Genomic DNA, 27,903 nt, shown 5'->3' on the forward strand with positions numbered 1-27,903 from the left:
CTTCCTTCTGACCCACTCTACTCCTTAAGAAAACCTCCAGAAATAGCAAGCATTCTGATTTACAAGGGACAGACCTACCTCCCAAGTTAGTACCCCCCACATTTAACAGCAGAACCTTGCGCTATGCTTTTTGGGAAAACAGGGAAAAAGCCAGTTTGAATATGTAAGACACCCAGCTAACAGCTCTGCAATCTATGGTAACCCAAAAACACACACACCTCTGTAACTGCAAGAATGTGGACAAGAGCACATCAGCTGCTCCCCAGAAACTGCCTGGGTGCTGCTGCACTCACTGAACCTTCAATCCTAACCCAAATTATGCTTTTCTGATTAAAATCGTTAGTCCCAGGCTCTGGAGAGGGCAGAATTTCTGCTTCTCATGTTTGGTGGTTACACTAGAGGGGGCTTTTCTGGTGGGGCAGATATCTGGGCTTTGTAGCTCACTGCAAAGCCAACAGCTCTAAACCAGTGTCTGCCACTGTGTCCCAGGTGTGAGCCGTGAGCTACCAGAGTGCACCATAACCACGCAGGTGTGTTTTACAGCCTACAGACTGTGTTTTGAGAATGTCTGCAGTATTGGGTTACACAGCAGGACAGGCAGGGGAACGCTGCATTTCCAAATCCCACAGAAGCTCAGCACCTGCTGCTTGCTGGAGCACCGCTGCGATAGGAGCTGAAGTGTGTGGTCCTGCCGAGCCACGCCTGCCTGTCTGCCTGCCTCTCTCCCCAGCACCCCAAGAACAGCAGGTCAGCAGTGTTGGCCCTGGGAAGGCAGGCATGTCCCTTGTATTTGGGGGACTCTGGTTTAAGCAGTGAGGGGCTTGGTGTTTTACCAGGGCAACAGTAGCATGTGAATGCTGAGAGGCAGGAATGAGGGCTCCAGAGAAAGGCATGTGGCTCAAGATGACATAGGGGATGTCTGGTACTTTTTGGAAAGTTAAATTAGGGCCTAAGGTGCTAATCATTGTTGCATTTGGCGCGATAAAGGTTTTTACAGAGGTCTACCACTGCTGGAGCAAAAGCTGCAGGGTCTAGAATCACAGGAAAATGCCACCACTTTTTTTTTGACAGGCAGCTACTTTTCCTAAGCAGAGGAAGCATGCCTCAATATGGAATAAAACCAAGGCCTGCCCATAGGACACTACATCCACACCAAGGGACCAAGTGGTCAGATTATTTTACCTTTAAAATTCTGTACAAGCAAACATAAAAAGTCACCCTTACTGCTCTGAAGGCCAGCATCAGCTGCCTTCCTGGATAACCTGGGTCAATGAATCCTTCTTCATTTTGAGCTGTAGCTTAAAAGTTGAGGTACTTTTGACTAAGCAGACTAAAAGTAAGCTTCCTGCCTCAATCCCTGCAGCAGGATGGAGAGAACTCTGTCCATCTTGGACTGTCTCATTCAATTCTCAAGGAACAAGTGACTTTGCTGACAGCAATGCAACAAGAGCCAAAAGAATGAATTTTCTTCATTTTTTTTGTTGCCATTTTAAGAGTGGATAACCATTTAATTAGTTTTCACCCTCTGGGGCTGTAAGTTCTTGTATAATTAGATGATGAGCAATTATCATTACCGCATTTTGTTCTCACATGGCACTACGTGGATTCCAGCGGTGACCACACTTCAAAGGCTCATGTTATTACCCAGTAATGCCATGAGAAGCCCTAATACCTCTTAGAAGACTTTAGAGGGGACAAATCTACCACAGGTGCTAACATAAATCCCACCTGCTCTTACTGCACTTGTCCCACATGATTTGTGCCAATACCCACTACAACACGAAAACCCTAAAATATTCCAGGGAGATTATGTGGTTGGGTGCTTCCCAAAATACCGCCTTTCATGTCCTTAATGCCACCCTTGATTTTCCTGCTTTGGCAGGGAAAGCCAAAACCAGGGTTACACAGAGTGGTTTAGAACAGAAAGCTACAGGCCAATGCAAAGGTTTCAATTTGGAGTAGCCCCCAGAAGCGCTGCTGTGCTAAGTGCCTGATGGGAGTCAGGACTTACAGGATCTACTTGCATTGAGGCCAACAACTAGCAATTAATTAATTCGTTAAAATACCTGGAGAGATTTAAAATGGGCACATAGTGAGAACATGCGTGCAAGAGGAGGATCTTGGAACCACTTAGGCTTTAGGGCAAACAAAAACCAGATGGGAGATGGGTGCAGAGATGAAAAGGTGTAGGCAAGGGGCCCATATCTGTCATTATTCCTGCAGCTACAGTTTAATTACTACTCCTAGGCCTTGGGAACAGAGGTTTTTTTTAATAATAATTAAAAAAAAAAAAAAGGTATGTGAAGGAACATGAGTTCTGAGGCTGAAGATGGCCTTTAGTACCATCCCAAGTATCTGCTAAGACTCTTAATATGCTTTATTCATGACCCAGAATAGAAACAGTTTCCCTAATCTTCAGTGTTAAGGTTGCTTTCACAAAGGAAAAACAAAATTTAAAAGAAACCCAAATAAACCATTTGAGAAACAAAGCCCCATGCTGCCTCTCCTCCCCGAACTTCTCCTTTTTCCAGAAGCACCACAACAGAATTCTTTAGAAGGCACAAAGAAGGCAAGAAGCTCTTCTCCAGCTGTTTGGGCAATAAGCAGATGTGCACAGAAATCTTGTTTTGTGCGGCTGTTAGTTGGTTCAATGGGCTGCAGCACCAGGTTATGGGAAGGTAAGCAATTTACATGAAGGATGTTATTAAAGAGCAATTTTAATGTTGTAATGCAGTGAAGGTAAGAAACAAAATTAGCAGCTTGTTCTGAATGGTTTTTTTCTTGAGGCCTATAATGGCAAAGTTGCAGCGACAGCACAAGGACAACAAACCAACCCATTAGGAAGAAACAAAGCATGACATAGCAGGGCCCAAATAAAGCAAAATTTTAGCTGAAATACTTACTGAAAAAGTCCAAATCAATTTTCTCTAATACCATTCTTAGTTAGAACATCGAAGCAGATATACTTGGATTTTTTTTAAAAAAAGCAAACAAAAAAAACCCAAAAAAAAAACCTCCAAAGACCCACACCAAAGCAAACAAACAACATCCCCCCCACCCCCAAACAACAACCAAAACACCCCCTCAAAACTAGAACTTCCACAGTTTTGGAAAAGCTAATGACACTTGTTTGTGGAAAATAGCTGAAGTGCCCACAGGGAGGAATTCACTATTGAAAAAGTTGACTAGTAAATGTCGACTGAGCTGTATTTAGTCCTTTCCACACAAAAGCCATGTCAGCCAAAACAAGCGAAAGGGGAGGAGCAGGGAACATGAATTAGTACTGAGCAGAGGTATAGCCAGATGTACTTACTTTTCCCAAAGAATGCAGAGTGATGAAACACAGATTTGGGGTTAAGGAGGGCCTTACTTTTTTTCCCATTAAAATCCTGTCTATCTGCATCTGTCCCTAAGATGGTAAGTGTTTGACCCAACCACTGAGACAGATGCATCCAGAGCCAAACTGCACGTAGTGGTTCCATCTAAGAAAAACAAACCCATTATCCTACCCGGAACAAGATGCCTGGGGAACATTCCTCCAGCACAGCATGCGCAGTGAGCTGGGGGGAGAAGCTGGTTGAGCTCATTTCAAAAGCCAGTTAAATGCACCATGAGTGGTGGACCAGTCACTAATCCACTCAAGTCCTTCTAAATGCTACAGGTCAACCCCCACATGCACTTTTTCTATCAATGAAAATCAGGGATGCAGGTGAAATAGCACATGAAGTCACAACGCCAAGGAAACTCTTCCTAAACAGGGCACCATTATGTGGCTTCTAAGCTTAGCAAAGGATGCTGAGGTCAATACAAGTTGAGGGTTCTTCCTATTTTGCAGTATGGAGGTTGAACTAGAAAAAAGAGTCCTGTCCAAGGATTAGAAATTTTTCTTTTTAAATAAAAGGATGGAGGGAGTGCAGTATTGGCTAAAAGATGGAGTATGACAGCAATCAGTAGACAATGTGTTATTTTGTCATGTCAGATTTCCTCAGCAAAAGCAGCTCATGATGGTTTTGTGATGGAAGTTAAGTTAGAGAAAAACTGACAGAACTGTGATTTCCCAAAGGAAACAAAGCAAACATAATCTACTTTGAAAAAAATCTGATTTTATTTTTGTATTGAAAAGACCTGTCAATTTAAATAGATGTTTATTTCCATTCATGGTCTCAACCAGTGTTGTGTGTTAACATTATTCAGAACTGTATAAAAAGCCATCTGTGTTACATTGGTTAACATCCTAGAACACTGGGGGAGGGGAGGGTTTGAAGCAGCTTAACATTAAAAATAGGATGTTCCCAAAAAACTTACAACTGATGCGGCATCTTCTATTCTAATTTTATAGGAGCTGAAGCATTTTGCAAATACAATTCAAGTTATTTGGTCTTCAAAAAAAACTTTAAAACCAGATTGCTTTCATAGCAGTATTGAAGCTGTCAGCTGAGAGAACACACACACAACACTCTTGTGTGTGCAAACACATACATGGAGAACCACACTGAGCACAACTGGAACACCCCATTCAGTATTTGGATTATGAATGTGTTCCTCTGGAACCATGATCACAGTTAATTTAAAATGCTAGTTGCTTTTTTTAATATATACATGGTTTCCATGGAAACCCAAGGTTCTGCACAATCAACTGACATTTATTACTCATGGTGCTGTGAAGTTCTTTAGTCAAGGGGCCAAATTCCAAAACCTTTACTCAAACATGCACATACCTCACTGAAGCCAGTGGACAGGGGAGAAGATGGTTTAGAAAAGGGGTTGCAGGGTCAAGGTCTAGATTTGAAAAACCACATGACAGATTGTCATTTAAAAAAAGGTTTTAAGTCATTCTTTGGTTTATTTCCATGATTCCCAACACTGTCTGAAAAGCCCAGAGACAGTCACATGAGAAATCATAGCTCTAAAGCAAGCCCATAGCATTTTTAAGTCTTGTGTATTAAATGTTTAGAAGACTACAGGAATTCAGAGTACCCCTTACATTCGTGTCCCCAAAAATCTAGTAACTGCTTAAGTGCATGCACTGAGGCACGACCGGCATGCCTGTAAATTCGTATTGTTCAAGTTAAGAGTAAATATAGCTGCAAAAAACCCCACCCACCTATAATTAAATGGTCATTACTAGCAATGCTATAGTGACTGTCTTGTTATTAAAGAAATGCAGACATGGTTTCTGCCCCTTTGGCTCGCTCAGCCAAAGGAAACTGTCTGCTCGATTTAGAAAGGAAGCACATTTTAACAGTCCAAGGGAGTTTAATATTTCCACGTTTCTGGGGTCAATTATTAATGTAAAGATGTAGACAAATGGCAAGTATATGAAAGCATCTCTCATACATTCCAAGGTTTGAAAGTCAAAAGCAGATCTTGACTTCCTTATGCTTAAATGTTATGGTAGGCTTCAAAAACCAGTAAGAAGTAATACAATATTTCTATGGAAAGCAAAGTGGAACTAAGTCTAGCTAGCATTTGTATGCAAGCAGTTTTTGCTATGCTTAATGTAAGGCAGATTTTATTGCAACGATAGTTAGCAGTCTGCTAGTAGGAAAAAAATACAGGCAACTATACTCAGAGAAGGTGGCTGATAATTACTAGTGACAACTTCTATTTTTTAGAACAACTCAGCTTTAATATACTTTCTGGAAACAGCATTTTCATCACTGGTTTTCTCTTCCTTCCCCATCCCACGTTAAGTATCAAAAATCAAGACTGGATAAAATGAATTGTGGCTATTTACCAACCAACATCTCCTATTTCAATATTATTCTTAATTGGAACAAATATAAGTTATTCTTTATAACCTACTGCCACTGGTTGTTTATAAATATTTGCTTGCTGCAATAAACACTGGTCATTGAAATATTCATTTGCAGTAACTACTTGGCACTAGGTTAATATACTTGTAAAGTTTAATGGAAGTGCTTCTGATGTACATACAAGCACTTAAAACATCAGACTTTTTAAAACTTTGTTCTGGGGGTTTAAATAACTATAGTTACAGTTTTCACGAGCATTTCTGAAAGAATTAAATATCTTCAATAAGTTTAGATGCTCCTTTCTCAGCATATCTAAGTTTCTTCAACAATTACAGAATAACCAATTTAACATTCTTGCTTCCTATGCTGAGACAACATGGTACCAAAATTTAGTTATGAAGAGGCATTTTTGGTCAGGCTGACCACCCCCCAGCTGTCCCTTAACAAAAAAGAAACACAGCTCAATCCTGTCTCCTCTCTCCAGAAAAAAGACACCTAAGGCCACAAATGTACACTTGCCAGAACATCAGGTGTTTCTCCATTTGTGGCAACCGTACATTCCCACTTAGAGAAATACAGTCTGAAGGCCCCACCACCACCTTTAAGGATGAACCACCTCAGAAGCCAGTTTAGGCAGCAGTGCATATGAAACCACATTACATCAAAACAGTGTGTTAAAGTCACTCCAGCTACTTCAACTAGTTTTTAACAATGTTTAATCAAAATTCCTAATTGCAGGAAAGAAAAAAAAACCAAACTTAATGTAGAGAGAGGCATAGAGATGCAAAGATAACCACCACAATGATCCAATAGCAAAAACTCTTGTTTAAAGGTTTTCTTATGCTAAAAAAGGCACACAACCCTTTGTGAACTAGAGACAAAAGCTAGCAGGACTACAGCAATAAACCCAGAAGAAAAAGCCTACCAGAATTACCCAATTGCCTACTGGGAGGGAACAATGAAGTCGACAGGCTGCTCTTGCTCCGTTTTGTTTGCAGGGAAGTGGTCAAATTTAATAGTCAAATTTAGCCACATTAAGAAACATTTAACAAAAGCTACCCCAAGAAACCAGAACAAAACCTCACGTTTGGGTCAAAAGGCCACCAACAGGCCCTTCCATAGCATGTAGCTGAGTGAGTTCAGAGATTGGCAATGAAAGAAAAAAGCTTTAGACATGTGACAGGAACAAGCTTTGGGATTTATCGAACAGTCACACCAAGCTTCTCCAGCACACGCACTCCCTTTTCTTGGTATTCTTGTCGGGTCATCCAGAAGTTGTCTTTGTCTTTCATGATGTCTGCTAGAACGGCACCCCCCAGAAACACCATGTGCTTCCGACGAGGGGGATCTTCGATTCGGATCTTAAATTTCTGAGAAAAAGAAAATAAATTGTTACTAGGATTCTTGAAACAAAGCCTTGCAAAATAAAATTGGGCTTTTTACCAGAACAATGAAGTGGAAACTGACTATTGAGAAAAATGCAACTAAAAAATGAAATCTTAGCACAGGGCACTCTGTGCGATCTTCCAGCTTGCGCAACCCAAGTAAAATAATGACTTTGCATTGGGAATTACACACAGTTACTGACACTTGCCCAAAAATTGTACTTTCAGTATACCAACAAAAAGTCCAGGATTCAGAATACTAACAGAAAATTAAAGACTCAATTTCTGCATTTCAGGAACACTATTAAAAGTGAAATAATTCCTAATCTTTGATGGCTAAACTTATCAGAAGTTACCAGATCATCAAATCACAAATGTTTTAGAATTATACCAATCTACACAATCTAAACCAGTTTAACTATTAATATTCCCTTAACTTCTTCAGTGCTAAAGCTCTAACTTCAAGAGCAAGAGTACAAAACTATGACTGAAATACTATCTCAGATGTCAAACATTCTGTACAATTGGGTCGTTCCACAAAGACCTCCAGAGAACACTGTATTAAGAACCAGGGAAATTCAATTCAGTTCACCATTAGAAACTCCACTCAAAGGAATTTTCAGTACAACACACTGTTACCTCTGTAAATGTGTGTGGCTATCGCCTGTTTATCACAATAACCAATGGAAAAGGGAAACTTACTCCACCTGAAAGTGTCTTAGAACTCTAGCCTCTCTCACTTTTGAGTATTTCACTTGTAGTATGAACCAAAACTTTCACAGATTAAAAAAAAATTATCTTTTTTTTCTCTATGACAACTTTAAGGCACAGAAATTCTAGCTTTGTTTAACCAACATAACAATTTGTGCCCTGGTATTTATCAGCCTATTTTACATTCGAAACAACCCAAGACTTCAGAAACTACCTGCTACTAGCAGGGTCTAGAAGGTCACTTTATTGCAAGTATGTACAAAGCAAAGGCAGGGGGGTGTGAGGAAGAGGGGCAGCGATTTTGCAAGCTGCAGGGAGAGCCACCCACAGCCTCCGTCATTTCTGACCACTTGGTTCCCTCTAGTGGGGATTCCGGGGAAGCCTCTGCGCCCCGTGGTGCAGCAGCCACCGATACCCACCGAGAGTTTTTCCACATCTCCTTTCAGAACTCGCTCCAGGTAGAGCTGTTTCAGTTCCCGCTCCAGTCGTGAAGGCAGCCCAGGGTACATGGTGGACCCTCCAGACAGCACAATGTGCTTGTAGAATTCAGACCTGACCCAAAAAGAATAGTCTTTGTAGCATTGTATAGTTTACTCTGTACTGTGGTAGCTACCTGAACTGACAGAGGCGTAAATACAAACCTAAAATATGTCACTACACAAAAAAAGATTGCACAATTTCAGCAGGCTAGCTCATGCTTTCCCAGAAAGCAGAAATAAAAAAAATATTGTGCTTTCAAGATTTTATCTTTGTTCATTCTTATTGAAATAGTTTCCAGACAATCTGTTAAGCTCCAAAAACTCAGCCTGAGCCCCACTCCCAGCATACACCCTTCTCCCAGGAGCACACATTAATGTCTAAAGCAAAAGTTGTTACTTTGAATACAGTTCTTGCACCACCCCTGCACCAAGACCAAGGATTTTAAATGTTCTGCTCTTACCTGGTATCAATGTCAGCAGCCTGGATGGTGTTGAACAGCAATTCAGCCACACCAACCCCTTCGACATTGATTAAGTGAGGCTGGAAGAGAGCCTCCGGTGCCTCAAACCGTTCTCCACCAACTTTGATAATCCTGCCATCTGGGAGCTAGGGAAGAAACACCACCATTGAAAAGACTACTTTTAGCCACTTGAATGCTAAAAAAAAACCCAAGAGGAAATGACCTGCATTGCTCCCAAATGTTTTAACACAGGAAATTGTTGATAATTTTCAGCAGTGCAAGAAGTCATTCAGTAGTACTGAAAGAATATACAAATTCTTTAATCACTCTGCAATTCACTTGGAGACATCAGGGACTAGACACATCGCTATTGACCCACCAAATATTTCCTTGCAATACCAACTCCTAGTATCAATTTTAAAAATTATCTAACAGCAAGAATAATGCTTTTCTGCAAAATTTTCCAACTGTGATCACGAAGTTTGCACTAAGAGCAAGTTTACCTTTTGTGACACCAGATATCAGTCTCATGTCTCACTGCTGCATGGATAAAGCTGAAACAATCTCATATGCTAGAATAAGTCCACTTTCTCTACAAATCCCTGTACTATAGTATTCAAATTTCAAAGATCTACAATGACAAAAATGAGAACCAAGTCTTACAGAAAATCTGAAAAGAAAGCCTGTAGAACATTTTCCCAGAACCTATCAATTTGATTCTCCAGGCCGAGAGGTGAATGGCTGCCAAGAAAAATTGTGAAGAAATCGAAGCTAAATGCTACCTGAATTTAAACCTAGGAAGTTTAGCACAAGGAAAGCCGTCTTGAGACACTCACCGTGTAGGATTCAACTAGAACTGTGGTCTCTAGTGCCAGCTTCTGCTCCTGTTCAATGTTGTATCCCACGTAACACAACTTCTCCTTGATCATGCGAACCGTCTCAAAATCAGCAGAATGGTTGAAAGCATAACCTCGCAGCAAGAGGAGCTGGAGGGAGCACAGCAGGTTAGCAGGAAATGAGAGGAACAGTCCAGATGTCAGTAGAGGGGCACATTTAAACACATATCTCTTCAACTCCCCTTTTTAGCTGCAAATTCGGGTATTAAGACAAATCTGTCCCAGTGTATCAATTATACCCAGAAAAGAAGCAGTGTTACTCCAAATGGGAAATTTTCTTTATCATTACAATTTTCAGCATAACCAGCACAAAGACAAATGAAAAAAATCCAAAATAATTCTTATCTTTAGAACTTCAGAACATTCCCATATATCAGTTTAACCATAAGATTTCTCAATATAAGGTGCTGCTTATATTTCAAATGCCCAAATAAATACATTGTCTATCAAACATGCTCTCTTATTTAATCATCAGGGAAGAATCATTACACTGTTTTCCACACTGTAAGAAAGTCTAAAACAGATGAGTAGAACTGAGAGAATACAATTTAGCTTTCACTTTAGGTATTGCGAAAGCCAACTTTGGTGCTTTTCCTTCTCAAATAGGAAATAAATTCCCATGCTACAAGGTTGCCACTAAGAAAATGTCTCTGAATAGCATCAGTATCATCACAAGTGATTTAGATGAGGAAACACAGTAAGAATAGACTGAAGTAACACAGAGAATACAGGAGCTCTTGATGTAATTAACATATGAATAATAAAGTGAAGTATGTAGTGGTTTTGTACTATCAAGGAAATTTGACTTGAACCAACATACCACAGATACCAGCCTCAACCTTAAATCCTCTTCCCTCCCAGCTTACCTTAATGAGGTACCTAGTGATATCCCTCCCAGCGATATCTAACCGTCTCGTGAGGTGAGGGAGGGAGAAACCTTCATAAACTGGGCAAATGTGAGTCACACCATCTCCAGAGTCCACGACAACACCAGTCAACAAACCTAGAAGAATGAGCAGGAAGCACAACTGTTATTGCACTTTCATAAAGAGAACAGAACAGCAGTGAGTTTAAGACAGGATTTTTCACTGTAAACTGATACAACCTCTCTTCCCTCAGTCATCAGTAGATATTAAACTTTAGGTTTCCATAGTAACAAATGCTCCATACATTTTTTGTTAAAGTATTACTTTTACTTTTACCCAGATGTTTAGACCTCTGCCATTCACAATTTTACATGGTGTTTTGACATCTTAAATTGCGCTCTAATTAAAGGGAGTATCTATGCTCATTAAATGCTTATTGGGGCAGAAATTCCTCCACTGGATTTAGTTGTGTGATCTTATATTCATTTTTGAAATATGAAGAATCTAGAGATATTCAAGCCACAAGTTTACCTTGTGAAATCCTTAGGACTTGTTGATTTTTACTGGAATTCAAAAAACCAAATACTTTTGTAAAGTGGAGAATATTAGGACTATATAGCACATGCCTAGTATTTCCTCTCACAAGTGGCATTAGGCTGAATGAGATCTACCTTCACAGACTATAAAATTCATCTCTCATGAAAAAAAGTTTAGCATAAATCATTAAATTATAAGGTATACAAAACAGGTATCATGAACATGTAGAAACAGAAATTTCTATACTTAAGAGGCAAAAATCAATATTGAAAGTTGATCAGAAACAAGGTACCTAAAGCAAGAAAGCATATTTTGAGGAGAGACCTTAGAAGTGTGGTGCACTGAAAGAAGGCACATCTCTATATAACTTTAGCCACTACTTCAATCTTTGAAACAACAGAAATGTGTAGGATGTTTTAAAGGACTTCTGTTTTTAATTTTCAAAAGCAAATGTTTGATTTATGTGCCACTTCATTTTTACAGCTTCGAAGATCTTCAGCTTTGTTTTAGATGATGGTATGTAGAAACACTGCAGACTGCTCTAAGTTCTCTCACTTTCTGTTATTCTGTTGAGCACTACAGAGTAAGGTACATGTACAATTAAAGCAGAATTTAAGACTGCAGATGTCAATTAACTATTTGTAAGGAATCAAACCAAAGAAAACAAACAAAAAAAAATAATAGCACATAAAAACATAAAAGGGGAAAAAAACCATAACAGCACAGATTGCAACAAATAAAATTAATATTCAGGTTTGCAAAAGCGGTTTGTTTTGGTTCAAGTAATTATATTGACTTGCAGAGCCATCCTTCCAGTATCCCATTGCTTTTGGTCATGGACTGAGACCCTACAGTGACATGTTAATGGACATGGATACTTATGTCCTGCTATGTGGCAGCTAAATACACCAAATTGCCAACAAACAGATACAAGGAGTCATGGCATTAGAACTGATGTGCTTTAGTAACTTCTTAAAATCCTAGATGGATTGAAGTCGATGGCAGAATTTCCATTGAATTCAGTCAATCCATAATTTTCTGCTCAGCCTGAGGACCATCTAGATCTAGTTTATCTACAGCAAAAGACTCAACTTTTTATTTATTTTCTTTCCCCTGAATATAGTGTAAAAGTCACATGATCACTTTCTTGAAGTTGTTGTCATGGTAAAAAGTTGTTCCTTTTTCAGAAAATCCAAAGTAAGCCATTAAGAATTGATGACAAAGGCAAAATGATTACACCCTGAAACAGTGAGAGCTCTGAGGAACCAGGTTTTTGCATTTATTCATGAAAATAACACCAACAGTGCTACCTATCCATAGTTCCTCAAAAGAAAATGCAAGCTGTCAGTCAGAGCTGAGCTTCCTTAGAGAACAGCACAGAATTAAGCCCAGGACCCAGTGATGCCATGTGAGTGCTTGGGCCCAGTAACACATCTGGAAACTGAAGAAATTTTAGATTAATTTTGCCTACCTTGAGCATACAGAGTAAGAACAGCCTGGATGGCTACATACACCCCAGAAAACTGGTATGTCTCAAACATAACCTGTAAGATGAAGGCAAAAATCAGCTTCCATAATTTCCAAATACCTCAAAGAAATTTCATCAGTGTTTGACAACTGTATTTCTAGAATTTTGTATTTTTACTAATCAAAAACACTTCCCAAGAATTTTCATCACACAGACTCTACATGAACATTCGAGACCTATGTGCTTTGGGTCAGTAAGAAGTACATTCAGTTTTGTACCTTACCTGTTCACACCAGACAAGCCAGACGAAATATTCCACCTCCCTTAAGCAACAAAAGCAAATACAAGAAACCCACACATCAATTTTTGCAGCTTTACACAAATTTTCACTTTTCCAAAGTGCTTAATGAGTGGGAGGCAGTACTTGTAGACCAGCCAAGCAGTTCATTACTGAAGTGTGACTTGGGAATAAAATGTTTGTTTAAGATGTATGCTTTAAAACAAAGTTCAGGCATTTTTCATTCTTCATATGAAGTGATACAGAGTTTGTACAACTGCACACTCTGTCAAATAAAGACCAGACTCCCTCATATCTTAGTCTAGAATAAGCCCAGTATCACAGGTTGTTCTCTGGATCTGGACCACTTTCTTTAAAGGGCAACCAATGAAGAACTTTTAAATTTACTGTAAAATCCACTACAGAGAGAAAACTGCAGGTTTGCAGAACACGTACTGAAACAGGAAAAGTAGCTCCTGGTCTCGTACACTAGGTTTCCCTAATCACTGAACTAGTTTCAGCTAAGAAGCAGGCCAAGATTAAAGGATGTAGAGTTTATAGGATCTTGTCTTCTTCCTAAACACAAGAAAAGGCCAAGTAAACAAATCATGCTGTACAGCAGTTTTCCCCTCAATAAGTTTTACCAGAAAAAAATGGATGAACTCTGATTATCCCAACATATACAGAAGATTTGCTTTTGCTACCCCCTGCAGCCTTCTGAACTCTTCTGCAACTTCAAGGATTGGAAACTGATTGAATCCTAAGTGCTCCCACAGCTCAAGTAAAAGATAACTAAATATTTTTGAAGAAAAAAGCTCATGCCTGACAATTTTAGAATTCTGAAATTCTATTTAAAGAACCTCCTCCGCTAGAACAGTGTGAAAAGGAACAGAAAGGGAACAGTTGAAAGGGCAGCAACTCAAAATAGATCCCCTTTTAGTAGTCATTGTCTAAACCCAACACTAATCCAATGGATATTTTCAAACAACCTGAGTGCTTATTAAATGAAGAAATAAGATAAGAAAAATCTAAATTATCAACTTCATACAACAAAATCAATATTCAAACAGCACTAGTTACTGCCTTCACATGTACTAAAGGCCTCTACAAAACCTTTTATAACCTTTGGGGGTTGTCATTCTTTATTTCAAAAAAAAAAGAAATGCATTCTCCTCTGCATTACTTTCTTTGACACGGAAAATGCCTTGACATAGGGCATATATGTTAACAAACCTTAACATATAAATACTGAGCAGTGTGTTTTCATGAAAAGATTCTTCTACAGCAGGTAACAGCAGATTCTGAATTACCTACAAAGTGATGTTCTAACTGGGTACAGAAAGAAAGAATTAAAACTGGGAAAAAATACAAGGAATCCTAGGCTGGATTAGATGAAGTGACTGCACTCCAGTGTCTCTACAGCTTCTTGATTCGCCACTACAGTCTGGCTGCTTCTGGGGGTGTTACACAATGAGAGTGCAGCAGATAAAGACAAACAGTAAATACTCCGTTAAGCTGAGGAGCAAAGCAGGTCTTGTACGTGCTATGAAAGGAAAAGAGCTTTTTAAATATATATTTTACAATACAGCTGACATGTGAACACTTGCTGCCTTACTATTGCAGGTGGGTCTGACAAAGTGATGAAATGAGGAGAGAGAATCACTGGAAACAGAATGAAGGACAGCATATATAATTATCTATCATCTTTTCAGGGTACAGATGACTGAGATTTTCTTCCAAAATGTTACTGCACTGTATCCCAAAATGCAGAGACATTATTATATTTACTGCAGGCTTTAGGAAGTATCTTCATTCAGTTCTCTGCCTCATACTGGGCTCGCCTCCCTGGAAAGGAGGAGGCCATGTCAAAAATGGAAGGAGTATAAAGACATGGTACTCTAAATATTGCAAGTTCTCATAATATTGCATTCCATTAAAAACATTAATAGAAACAATGAGCTTCTGTGTAACTCAAATTTAAATTCACAAAAATGGATTCTAGTTCTCGCAAATCTCTATCACGATTAAGAATCTGTGGTCTCTGGGGTGGTGTTATAAAGACAAGTGGAGCAAAGCAAATATTCTATCAGAATTCAGAGGCCATACTAGACTCCTGAATTTTTGGTATAAAATCACTTGGCACGAGAATAACTAGAATCCATCCTTTTGTATTTATCAGGAAAACAGAAACAAGAACAACTATTGTTGATAACTGAAAAGCAAAGAAGCCTGGACAGGATTCCTGCTACGTTGAGGCCACCCAGGATAACCTGCCCTGTCTATCACACCACGGGTGGCTGAGATACAGTACAGTATATTACTAGGGCTGCATTACCTGATACTTAGGTCATCAGACCCTAATGTCCAAAATTGCTAAAAAAACCACTGAATTTAGATTGCACTGATAGTCTGATTTTTTTTCACTCCAGTTTTCCCAACTCTGCTAGACTTCATTTGCTCCCTGGTCACTGAAAGAAAGGATTAGTGCAAATGTATTTGCTGCCAAGTTGCAGAAAGCACTACTGTAGCTGTGACATCAAGAAGATTTCAAGGAAAGGCAATCATAAATGTAAATTCTTAATAGACTAAGCAATTAATTTTTAATATATATATATACAAGCTTTGATATTCAAACTTATATTAATTGAAAATAGCTATAATGCTTATGAGAAAAAAATTCATCAAAATAGAAAACTCAAACCTGAGTCCTCATCACATGTACAGGAGCTAGACAAAATATATCTGACAACCTACACTGAATACAAGGTTCAGCTGGAGCTTAGACATCCAGGGCAGCACTGACTGAGGATGCAAGAACCAGGCTTTCCTTCTTAGAAGGCTTTCATTGATAATCCCTAGCACTAATTAAAGATTAGTGCATTGGTTGTCATCACACCTTTGTCTCAACTACCTTCAACAACACTGCTCCATCTGGTAAGCATCATCTAGCTCCAATCTCCTCTGCATTACTGGCTTACAGAAGTCCAAGTCATTTAAAGTAATTAACATTCATCCAACAGCTAGTAATCAACGTATCCTGGGTATGTGAAGGCAGACATGTATTTCCAATTCTGTGTTTTAATGCTGCTATTAATGCTTGAGACAAGAAACCTGCTTACAGATTGTGAATGAGATCAGCTGGTTTGAATTTAAGCACAGCAGCATTCATGCCTATGGCTGGGAACGGGTTTTGGTTAGAGAACAGAACTGCTTTGCTTCAGTCACTGCATGTTGCTGGAACAAGGAATCTCTTAGCAATGCTCCAATGACTGTGTATCAGCTCCTACTAGACACATACCTCCACAATCTTCTCCCTGTTTTTAGTTGGATTCATGGGAGGCTCTGTGAGTAGTATTTTACAATTTTTTGTGTCAATATTAAGTTTTTCTGGTCCAAACGTGTAATCCCAAAGGTGCTTCATATCATCCCAGTTTCGAACTATGCCATTCTCCATCGGATAATTCACTTCCAGCATTGATCGTAATTCACTGGCTTCATCACCAACCATCAGATCCTGTAAAATTTTAATACAAAAACATGTCAGTGTTTACAAAGTTTTCTAAACACCCAACTCCTCAAGAATGATAGTGAACTGCTTCAGCCTGTGTCCAGATGTGTTCTTAAACAATGCCCATATTTTTGAATCATTTGCAGGTACTTAGGAGAGAAGTAGAATATATTCCATGTAATATTTAAATTTGGCTCTTACCCATCCCAAAGCTTTTCCAAAATAAACATTATTAATTTTAGTTTTTCAATTAACCTTAAAGAAACCAATAAACCCTGTTAGAGCTAGAGACTACAAAGCCTTTGTAAGTACAGATGTTTCTCCACTGACACCTCCAAAATTATTTTAACAAATACTATTTTCTAAGAGCCGAGATGCAAAACAGCACATAAGGGTAGTAGGTGGGATTGGCAGAATATTTTTTCCATGCATGTTGCAAATTTCTGTGCACAATACCAAAAAAGGAATAATGAGTGGTGAATAAGCATACCGAACAGGAGCAAAAGCAAATAAGAGATTATAAATTCCACACCAGACATTAAAAGAAACAGTGGTTTACATATTGCCTGTGTCAATAGGGTGTGAAGAGACACATCTGAATATAAAATGTAACCTCATCTGTTCCTTGCCAAAAGTCCCAAGCCAGAAACCCCAGTAATGCATTCTTGCACAAACACAACCAACTAATGCAATTTGTATAGTCATTTCACACTGATTAAGCAATCTGTTTATTAACATTAGTTATGCAAACGTTGCACATTCAAATTAGTAGCATCACATCTTTTCCTTTCCCACGTATCTCCCACAGGAAGTATGCACAGTAGCATCTTATCTTTGCTCCTCCTTATATCCCATACTTTCCTAAAGAAGTCTAAACTGACTCACTTGTACTTTGGCTGTAAGAACATATTTCTAGGTACCATTAACTCCGTGTCCATAATATTAGTTGGAAAAAAAAAGAAATAAAAGAAAGAAAAAAATTTTAAAAAAAGAAAAAAAAAAGCCAGCTGCTTCATCCAGACACATGCCACAACAGTTTGCAGTTGCTGTGGCACAGTGGAAGTGTGGGTTACTCAACCTACTATTCAATGCCAGGGAAAAAAAGATGCACAAGAAAAAATCTGGCATCTGGTTCATAATGCCTGTTTCAGAAGTAACCCAAGCAGTTGCTGTTGGCTATATAAAAAGGAAGTTACTTGAAAATAGTTTAAGTGAAACCATTCCTCTTTCACCCCCTCTCCCTGACAAGGTGTTTCATTTGTTTTCCCCTGCACAGCAGAACACGCTTCAGCTCTCGACTGTACAGAAGACAAAAGTCAGGACTCCAATACTTTCAATCAAAAGCACTCTGGTAAAACCATACTATGAGAACTCCACCATGTAGCCACATTACTCATGAGAATTTAAGACAACACAAACTCCACCAGTTAGAAGAATCAGAAACCTTTTTTGTGCACTGCTCTTTGAGGCTCTAAGCTGTCCAATAGGACACAGCCCAGGAAAAGCTGTTATTCAAAGATGCAAAGTGAAAGTTGCACAAAACTTTCACATCCTTTTAAAACAAAACTAAAGGGCAGAACACTTGTTCTCTCTTGAGAACACCAGCACTAGCACACTAACAAACACGTACACTTGGCAGCTGAAGAGGAAGAAGGACAGCACAACCAAATTTGCAGAGAGGAAGCAGTATTGTGGCATCCAGTGTTTTCACCACTTCAGTACTCATTAATATCTATCTAACTGAAATCTTAACATTTCTTCAAACTCTTGGTTTGTAATGTTAAACAGAGCAAATTCTACTGTTAAAGATGCTGAGTTCATGTTGATCTTTCAATGTTATTCTTGCATCTTGCAAAACTACAGGTTACGTAGCATTTAAAAGCAATACATAAAATATTCTCATTAATTAGTTGCCAGTAAATCAAAGCAATGAACAATGTCCAAAATAATTATGTATTCAAATGTAAAATGTAAGACAAGACAAAACAATGAATAGCATTTATAAAATAACATAACAGCTACTAAGTCTCATCAAGCAAAAATGGAAAACAAAAAGCAAAGGGGCACCTCACTTACCATCATTTTGTTATTCTACTTCAACAGGTCAAGAAAGGTGAAGAAAAGGTAGAAGCAAGAAAGTCAGAAAAGGCCTAAATGAAATTCTCAAATTATTTTAAGTACACAGTAGAATTAGGCTGAAAAGAGATGCATGTACAGCAGGAAATGATCTGAGTTAGTTTAGTTAGGGCCAAACTAACATTATCAGGACATCAGATTAAATTGTCTCTTTAAAGAAAGCTATTGCTACATGTCAGTGGCAAGTCATGTTTAGGCTTCCTAGACTGCAAATAAGATCACTGTATCTGCTTATCTCTCATAAATAGGATTCTGTGTATAAATATTCTGTAACAGTGGAGTTTTAACTCTGGGCTAGGTGTATGTCTGAACTAGAAAAGACTCTGCACAGGACAATTGACCGTAACTAGCTCTGACAATTGCTAAATTTACATTTTGTTTTAAAAATTCACTTAATATATCCAAGAACTGAAAACTACTCTGTAGTACTGACTTATTAATACCCCCCAAACCTGCTGCAGACTAGTAAGTCAGTAAAAGCCAAGAGCAGCATCTATGCTTCTAGTTTGAGTTGCAATTTTAAGCAAAATAATCCCAGTAATAATTGAATTCCTGAGCAGGAGAAAAAGCCATATCCTTGCTGCTAGCTAAAATGAGAATCCCTAAGGAAAATATGGTCAAAGCAACTTGAAATTGGTAACTCAGTGGATGATAACTACTGTTCTGATCAGCTTCCAGGCTCCTTTCACAGAGTTTCAAAGGAGTGCAGTTTTCCTGAATAGTTTTGAAAAGTTAAACTAATAATCTCCTTGACAGCTTCCTCTACTCAGTTTTAAACTTATCCCATAAGAACTCACAGCATATGCCTAGAATTAAATTTTGGCATAAAACTCATCTGCTAAAATACATTTTTTAGGAAATCTGCAAGATTTTCACAAAGGAAAACGGCACTCACACTTAACAAGTCTTTCTACTGTATTATCCTACTGGGATACCCAAAGTGTCTGTGGCAGGGATTTCTTCTCTTGATACACTGCTGCCTTAAGAAAGGGTGACAAGCTGTTATAAGCAGATGATATAAAACTTCTAGAAAGAATCTAGACACAGTTTATACTCTTTGAAATACACCCACATGATCCATGCTCAAGCAGAAGACCAGTAATGCATGCAAGATGATCATTTACAGGTTCTTTTGCTGATCTCATAGCAATTACCCACGTCTACCTCCTATCTTTTCAATGCAGCACTGTTATCTGCAGCAATATTAAATTATCAGATAATCAGAGGATACCAAAACTGGTGGGACAGGCTGTATTGAATCAGCTGGAAAGAAAACACGACTTCTACAGTGAGATTTCATGCAAGAAAATTTCTGGGGGAGTTTAGACTCATAAATCACTGCATAATTTCATAAAATTTTACCAGGACCTCCTTTAAGAAGGCTCCTCACATTAAGTTCAAGAAGACACCCAACTAAATACCTCTCCCCAAATCTTACTAGAGAAAGGATTATGTTTTCTGTCCTCTTACAAAAAAAAATCCCCTCTATTGTGAAAGGGAAAGATCTCTATCCTCTCAGCCAAATTGTCCTAGCTGATACAAGGTAAAGCATTCTTGAGATAGTAACAAGACAAACCCACAATCACATTCTGGGAAGTTCTAGCATCTTGCAGCCTTTTGACCTCATTGTATGGCCTTCTGCTGATACTACAACCATTTCACAGGCAGAAGCAGAAACCCAACAACTCAAGTTCTTGTCAGCTACAGGGTTCTGAAAATAAGGAACAAGTCTGGACTGATTTTTTTTCCCTCTTCCTAAACTGCTGCTCAGAACCAGTAAGGAAAGCAAAATTGAAATCCTGTATATGTGTGATCCTATTTAACCTTCACTGGCCTAAGTGGGAACTTCTATAGTTCTGCACTGCCACCTGCTTCTCCCTCACTCTCCAACTGAAGTTTGCTCGATGGTCTTAGGAAGGCATTCACTACTTTACCTGACCAAGAAATCCCTCTCTTTCAGCTGGATCAGCTCACTAAAGCAGCTCACAACATGCCTGCACAAGCAGCAGGACCAACACAAGGTAAGAATTGTGTGGCTAGAAGCAAGAAGGGAGGATGTGACCACAGCAGGGCCAAGACATTTACCAAAGCCTACATAGCAGAAGCTACTAATAACATTTGAAGTGTTACTCTCTAATTACAAAATAAGTGAAAAATTATAGCTCCCTGGACTTCAGAAAATGAGTTCTCCAACAGTGGTTCTCCCCCCATGTCTTGGAATAATGCCCCAAGACAAAGCAGCCTGAACAGAGCCTCTCCATCTAACTGGTGTCACCCCAGGACAAGCACCTACATCCACCAACAGCAAAAGGAAAACAAAAACCATAGAAACAATGAAACGCAAACACAACCAAGATTAAACATCTCATACAAGATCACAGATGATCAACTCTGAGTAGAAAGCAAACCATACAGAAAAACCTGGAAGCACCAGCAGTTCTTCAACATTGTTTCAAAATGCCAGGGTACAGCTTGGTGACAGTCACTTCTGTCTGATTTCTGCCTTCTAATCTTGACACCATTTGCATACTGGCATTTGAAGCCCCTTTTTGCCCAGAACTACTCAAGCTCTACCTGCTGCCTCCTCAGGTGTACTATCTGAAGGCCTCCAGTGCTTTAGATTACCCTCTTCTTAACCTTGCAGTTTGTGACAGGCTAAAATCCAATACAGAAATTAATCAAGAGATACTGAGACAGAACAAAAGGGAATTAAGGAAAAAACATTTCCAAACATCACACAAGTCAAAAGCTGCCCTAAATATTTTTATCTGTCAGAAAGAAATAACAGTCAAAAAATTTACCTTGATTTCAATGTTTCCTACTTTAGCAGTTGATCTTATAATGGGTCTTCCAACCAATGCTGGAAAAATGTGCTCTGGAAAATTTGAGCCTGCGTAGCCACATTTCACAAACTGAAAAGGAAGAAATAATTTTATTAGAATATGCATTACTTTAATTTACAAATAGAAACCTGGTTTAAGTTAAAAAATAAAAGTCCAAATTTAAGAGCATGTGCCCTACTGGAAACCAGTCTGATTTATACTTTCAAATAAATTTTACACATTTTAGATGATGCATAGATTTTTAAAACTAAATAAAAGTATTTTGTAGAATGTTTTCTAAATCAAGACTACCAGATTTTTGAGAAACAGTTTAAAATTAATAAGTACATTGCAAAGTGTAAAAAAGAGTCCATGTCTGAATTTGCATTTCCTGCCACTCTATAAAAAAGTTCTCTAGCAACCAGAAATCTGTAATTTTATAATGGATCACCTTATAATGAGTACCCAATGAAACCTAATTAAATCACTTCTCCAATTAGAGCACATGGTAGCATAATGAATAACACACCAGGGAAAAACCCTAAACCTTGTGAATTCAAGTTTTCCACTCTTCTAAAAAGTGCTCAAATGTGAACTAGCAATTCACATGGATTTCTCAAAGTTTTGTAATTCTGAGGGTTTCCTTTAAGGATAAAGTCAGCAGTAAGCCCTTCTAAAACCAACAGCACAATCAAAACCTCAAATGATGGCAGTTCACACCAAACAGGATGCTCTGAAAGAGTGTTTGTTACCCAGATATATACAAAAGGAAGCTTTATATCACTGGGTTCCAAGATAGTATACACACTAAGAAAACAATGACAATTTACTGAACAATAAAAAAAACATATAGTCACTAGAGGAAGTTCAGTTGTAAAATGTGAACTTTAAATGTGCCAGCAAGAAGTTACAAGTTTAGTTCATGGGGATCAGCAAATCATGCTCTTCAGCTCTCCTATTTTGATAGGATATTTTAATGTATCGTACTCTGATGTTCCACCCGCACCTCTTACAAAGAAGACTCCTCTTTTATTCTTGATGCACCGTTTGTATACTGGACTAGTTTAACATGCCAAAACAAAAACATTTTCATCTGCAAAATTACCCAACCACTGAGGTGCAGCAGTGGTAACCCAGCACCATGGGATCCTTCAGGTTGGAGGGAACCTCAGGAGCTGTCTCATCCAACACTGGGCTCAAACCAGTCGCCGCTGAATTCTGAGCAGGTTGCTCAGGGCTTGGACCAGCTGGGTGCTGGCAGCCTCCAAGAACAGGCAATTCACAGACTCCTTGGGACCCTGTCCCAAAATGTAATTATCCACTGCAGGTTGTATTAAAAGCCATCTGCTAGAATTTTTCAAATATTCGCTGGGTTTTCTGAAGCAAGGTCTGAAGACTGCCACTGGAACAATTATCCCAGTGAAGAGTACAGCTAATTGCAGCTGAGAGGAATTCTGTCATTACACTAACGGTAACATGAAAAGCCACTTGTGCTGTTGCTCATAATTATTCACCTTACTGCAGTAAAAAAGGGCACCTGCTGTGGAAAGAAATGTAGAGAACCAGTTACAGAAAGAGCCATAAGATACTTTAATTAAAGCTGGGGTAATAGAGGGGAGAAAGGATTTTTATTTTTCTGTTTTGTGACCCTAGTTTCTTTCACTCCTTCAGTGCTTGCCCTCCAAACGCAGAGCTGTTTGGAGTATCTGAAGAATGACACTGTGTACACAGCTCATTTAACTCATCCTACTTCAAACCCGGAATACTCTGAAAAGGCAAGTATTTACCAATTCTTTTGGTTATACTAAAGCCAGAAGTGCCTAGGAGTTGTACAGATCTTATCTGTGCATTCAAGAATGCAGTGCTGCTATGAGAAAGCAAAGAGCAGCCACAAGCACTTCTGGATCATATACCTGAATGCATCAGTATACCAGAAGTAACAGGATAAACAGTATCTAAATAAGTATTTACAACTTAAAACTCCTAGAACACCCCCTCAAGAAGTTCCACTGCTCCAACTTTTAAAACCTGCTAAACCCCCAGTATTTATATAGCAATCCTGATGTATGCAACCAAAACAACTACTGCACAAAAATCAGTGCCTCTTGGCCAGCCTTTAAAACACCTCTCAGAATCACATACAACTACACTGACCTAAAAACTGCTGACCTACAAAACCACAAAAATTCTTACTATTTGATATGAATAGTAACTTCCAGCCTCTTTCTGCATGAAGACCTTGATGCATCTTTCTGGGAAATTAACTATGTTGGCAATTAACAAATCCTAGATTTTAAAAACAGATTGGCATTTCTCCAACCACCCTAAAACACAATCAAAACCAGATTTAATTGATGAGAACTAGAATGAGCAAGATTAAGCTTGGATATTCACAGTCTGTTTCCCACCTCCTTCTGGCCAGAACAGAGAGCCTTAAAAATTACATTTTAGAAAGTTTGATTGTTTGATAGACAGGCAGGAATTTTAACTTGCCTTCAAATCTGAAATTTCAAAAATTTGGTGAAGATAAGAACAAGCGAGAGTCTTCTTTGTCAGCTTCCCCATCAATGGGGGCATCCCCACTGTAGTATTCTCCCTGACACTATCCTGAATATTCAGCTGGTTCAGTAAGTTTGTGATGCCTAACACTGCCTATCATGGCTGAAGAAACTGGCTCAGTAAAACTACCCAACAGGTAAATGCACAGATTGGTATAATAAGAGATTTTGGACTCTTTTAGATTTTTTGAAGGGGTACAGTAGAAAGAAGATACCTCTCCCTCCTGCCCCTTACAGGAAATCCTTCAAAATATTCAAGTAAACATTATGAACTGCAGTAATCTGGAACAGCTTCTCCTTTCTAAGGCCCAACATTAAACGCTCACTGTTCTGCAACTCTCAGTTTGAAACTCTCTAATTTAAGTACAGTGCACTTGTTTCTCTTCCACCTCTTGCTGTGCACACCCCTCACAGCAATTATTGAACAATTTCAGTACAATACTCATGTTTCCAACAATAAAACAAGCACTCCATGAATCTACCCATTTCTGCAAGGACTTCATCATCATCATCTGTTTTTGCACACATTTGCTATACATTCAGAATGTTCTAAGAACAGCTATGTAGCCTGTGTGCAAGACCATGTATGCAAGAATTTTTACCATATATAGTTTCTTCTCCATTTCACTGTGGTTTATAGCGAGTCTTTCACTTCCTACTGAGTCATCAAACACTAAGAACTTGCATGTATAAGTGTTCTTTCAAACTAAAAGAATGAGGAAGCTTGCAAACACGTCACGTGACTGGTTTTAATATGAATACTAATATTCTTATCAGATCTCCGTGCTTGATCCTTTCCACTGATGCAACTCTCAAACAAAAACCCTAAATACAGTTACAACAACTTTACAGACCAGTAAGTAATGTTCCTTTTGGCCTCTAACAATAAGAACATTCACCCCTAACCCTTTAGACTTTTGAGGTGCCATTGCCTGCCTCCCACACTACATGTTGCAAGAAGTTCCTTTGAGTCACCCACCTCTTCCTCAAAGGTTGGCTGCAGCCTAACAAGAACAGTAAATTTCGAAGACAAGCCTAATGTTAAAAATTCACCAGATTTTTCCAAATATATTAGCCAGTTCTTATCTATAAGATTCCTGACACGCGGAAAGAGATTTAATTTCTATCATGCTTTTAAGTGTGAGATATCAGAAATAACTCTAAAATAAGATGTCTGTTGTCACATAGGAAAAAATATTATCAAAATACTGGTTTGACGATACAGAACTACTTGGTATCTCCACTTGTAGTTGAGACTCAAAAGTTTTTCTGAATGGAATTTTTGTCCAGCTTAGTTATCCCAATCCTTGTTCAATTATCCCAAATCAATCTAAACATTTTGAGCTGACTGATTTAACAATTACTTCTGACACTTTGCTCTCCCACCCAAGGAGATCTATGGCTTCCAGACACACATTGTTCTGCCCAAAGGCTGATCACAACCCAAAACTGCAAAAGCTGAAGTGACACAGGCCCCTCCTCTTGCACCATAAAGGCACCTTCCACTCTCCTGGTTATTTATATCCTGGTACATCAGGGAGGGAAAAAATGTATCGATTCAAGACCTCTCCGGAATTAAGAGCACGCACAGATACCCTAGGTTGTAAAGAAATCTGTGTGCCATGTGCAGCTTGGGAAATCTGATTGGAAAAAGCACTTTTACCCCCTGTGTCACACCTGAGACCAGACAGGGTTCAACACTGCTGTCACCACCAATACACTAAACATTTTACAACTCAGTGATTATTGCCATATAAAGGACCACACCAATGGGTGAAGCTCTGATTTTTTATTTTTTTTTAAATCTGGGCCTCACAATAGAACATTAAAGAAAAAAGAACAAAAAAAAAACTCTAACAAAAAACAAACCAACCATAAAGAAGCTTCCATATCCCTCTGTAACAAGTAAATGCTACTGACTGAGACAGCTATCTTTCCTTCTTTCCTTTTTCTAAATGATAGTGTAAGAAGTGCCAAAGGCTCTGAACCCTAGCCCTATTAAAAATAATTTTTGCTATATGAAGGTTAACAAAGACATCAAAACTGTCAAATCCCTGAACTTTCAAATATGATGTTCTTCTTCCCAAACCATTCTAACAATTTCAGATGCTAACTGAAAAACCCTCTAAGTTAGGATGCTGAATCTCTAGTAACAGCATCTTTTGTCTCAGCTATTCTTTCCTAGGCTCATTAAAAAAGAAAAAAAAAAAACTCTTTATTGCAAGTATATAAAATACACTTCCATATAAAATGAAGCCTTGCTTTGTTTTGCCATTCAAGAGATTTTAATGTACCACCAGTTAAGGTAACTCTCCAAATAATATTGCTTTACTAGGGGAAACCCTAGACTGCTAAAAAAATTACCAAGGGGAAATATCCACTGATAGCATCTGATCTCTTTCTGCTTTAAAATGGTATCTTTTTCACTTCCTGCCAAGGTGCCTCACAGCCTGACAAAAGGATGGATTTCCAGCGGGTGCCTGCAGAGGTGCGTGGAAAAGATGGGGAGAAAACCTTTCCTTAAAAAAATGCCAATTTGGAGGTACGTGGCAGATCAGAGAGGTATTAAGGAAAGGATGATGCTCTATTTTGAACAGCAGCTACCAAAAAAAAAAAAAATTTAAATCAAACAAAACCCCAACAACAAAACCCCCCAACATTTTCCTAAACTAATAATGCTGCAGACACAGGACACATCCTGACTGCTCAACGCATAAATTCAAAATTCATTCAGAATTTTTAAAAATCGCTATTTTTGTCTAAACGCTCGTTGCTACTGCGAGACTCGCTCAGGTCACGTAGAGAAATCGGGATCTTGACGGTAAAATCAGAACGCCGAGGGGGTGGGGGCGGGCACAGCAGCCCCAGCCCCGGAGACCCCCGGCGGTGCCTCCGGCTCGGGAACACGGGGGCACCGGGCCGGGGGCCGCCAGCCGCCCCCGCCCATTCATTCCGCGGGCCCGCGCGAGCGCCGGGATGGGGGCCGGGCCCGGTGGCGGCAGCAGGGCCGGGCGGGCGCGGCCCGCGGGCGGTGCCGGCAGGAAGCCGGGCCGGCTCCGGGGGGAGTCGCCCGGCTTCCCCTTCCCCTCCGCCCCGGCAGCAGGGCGGGTCCCGGCGCCGCCCGCAGAGACTCACCCCGGTGCCGTTGTCGCACACCACCACCTTCCTGCCCAGCGTGTCCATCGCTGCGACACCGACACGGCTCCGCACCGGGACCGACACCGACCGCGACACCGGCACCGCCCCGACCTCCGCCGGGCCCCCCGAGCGCGCCGCCCGCCGCGCGCGCACGCCGGAAGCCGTCAGCGCGCGCCGCCGCCCCGCCCGCCTCCGGCCCCGCCCCCGTTGCCATGGCGGCGGCGGCGGCGGCGGCGCCGGGACGGGGGCGGCACAGCGGCCTCGAAACCGAGGCCTCGAGGCGCCCCAAGCCTCTGGGAGTCACCCCAACTTGCCAGGTCGGCTCTTTGTGTTCGTCTCCTACCGATGCCGAGGCGGGGATGGGTCACCTGAGGGGCCGTTCGCCTCCCTCCCTCACGCCGTCCTCTCCCCGCGGGGGTCTGTCTGCTCTCTCTCCTCGCACTCAGCGAAATCAGGCATCTCTTAAAAGCTTCTATTTGCTGTGGATGTTGTGTTATTCCATAGATCGACATCCCGGAAGAACTGCTCCTCCCAGGAAGCCTTGCCCAGGTCTGCCTGGCGAGCAGTTTGCATTTGTGTGATGGGTTCTGAATAAAGGAAAAGATCAGTGTGATCTCCTGGCTCCTCTCTGGCAGCCCAGTATTTGTGAAGGGTAAGTATGACCTCCTACATTGTCTCTGGCAGCCCAATATGTTTATTGTGTTGCCTCAAATCCACTGACTTCCACCGGCAGTCAGGAGCAAACCCCAGGTGTTTCCCTCCGTGCCATGAGCTATGCCGGTCCACTACCAGCAGCCTGTAACAATTACAGGTTACAAAATTAGGTATCGCACAATGTAGCCACGAGAGGGGTTGTATAGTTAAGAGAGTTACATTTTGTGTGGAAAAGCATGCTGTGAAAGGCC

The 27,903-nt window shown here is 39.9% G+C and overlaps 1 protein-coding gene across 2 annotated transcripts; it reads right to left on the bottom strand.

Annotated features, from left to right (window-relative positions):
* Window positions 1–4,083: 4,083 nt before the first annotated feature.
* Window positions 4,084–27,152, bottom strand: ACTR2 (actin related protein 2). 2 transcript variants are annotated; one of them, XM_005525408.3, is made up of 10 exons: window positions 26,996–27,152; window positions 21,282–21,392; window positions 18,421–18,435; window positions 16,135–16,350; window positions 12,563–12,635; window positions 10,555–10,691; window positions 9,629–9,778; window positions 8,793–8,938; window positions 8,272–8,404; window positions 4,084–7,126 (listed from the first exon to the last, which is right to left on the bottom strand). In XM_005525408.3, the coding sequence occupies exons 1-10, from the start codon at window positions 27,041–27,043 to the stop codon at window positions 6,956–6,958; spliced, it is 1,200 nt and encodes a 399-aa protein (XP_005525465.1). In that variant the 5' UTR covers window positions 27,044–27,152; the 3' UTR covers window positions 4,084–6,955. The 2 variants fall into 2 exon arrangements, with proteins under 2 accessions (XP_005525465.1, XP_005525466.1); XM_005525409.3 differs by lacking the exon at window positions 18,421–18,435.
* Window positions 27,153–27,903: the final 751 nt, after the last annotated feature.

This window comes from Pseudopodoces humilis, chromosome 3, assembly GCF_049639895.1.
Source record: "Pseudopodoces humilis isolate 2021_Gansu_Grassland_sample_001 chromosome 3, ASM4963989v1, whole genome shotgun sequence".
Classification (NCBI taxonomy): Eukaryota; Metazoa; Chordata; class Aves; order Passeriformes; family Paridae; genus Pseudopodoces; species Pseudopodoces humilis.

Coding starts and splice junctions, on each gene's coding strand:
- ACTR2 (XM_005525408.3), bottom strand. CDS start 27,043: ATGGACACGCTGGGCAGGAAGGTGGTGGTGTGCGACAACGGCACCGGG. Junction 9,779..10,554: donor TCACTAGGTACCTCATTAAG/GTAAGCTGGGAG, acceptor TGCTCCCTCCAG/CTCCTCTTGCTGCGAGGTTA. Junction 7,127..8,271: donor GAGATGTGGAAAAACTCTCG/GTGGGTATCGGT, acceptor TCTTTTTCTCAG/AAATTTAAGATCCGAATCGA.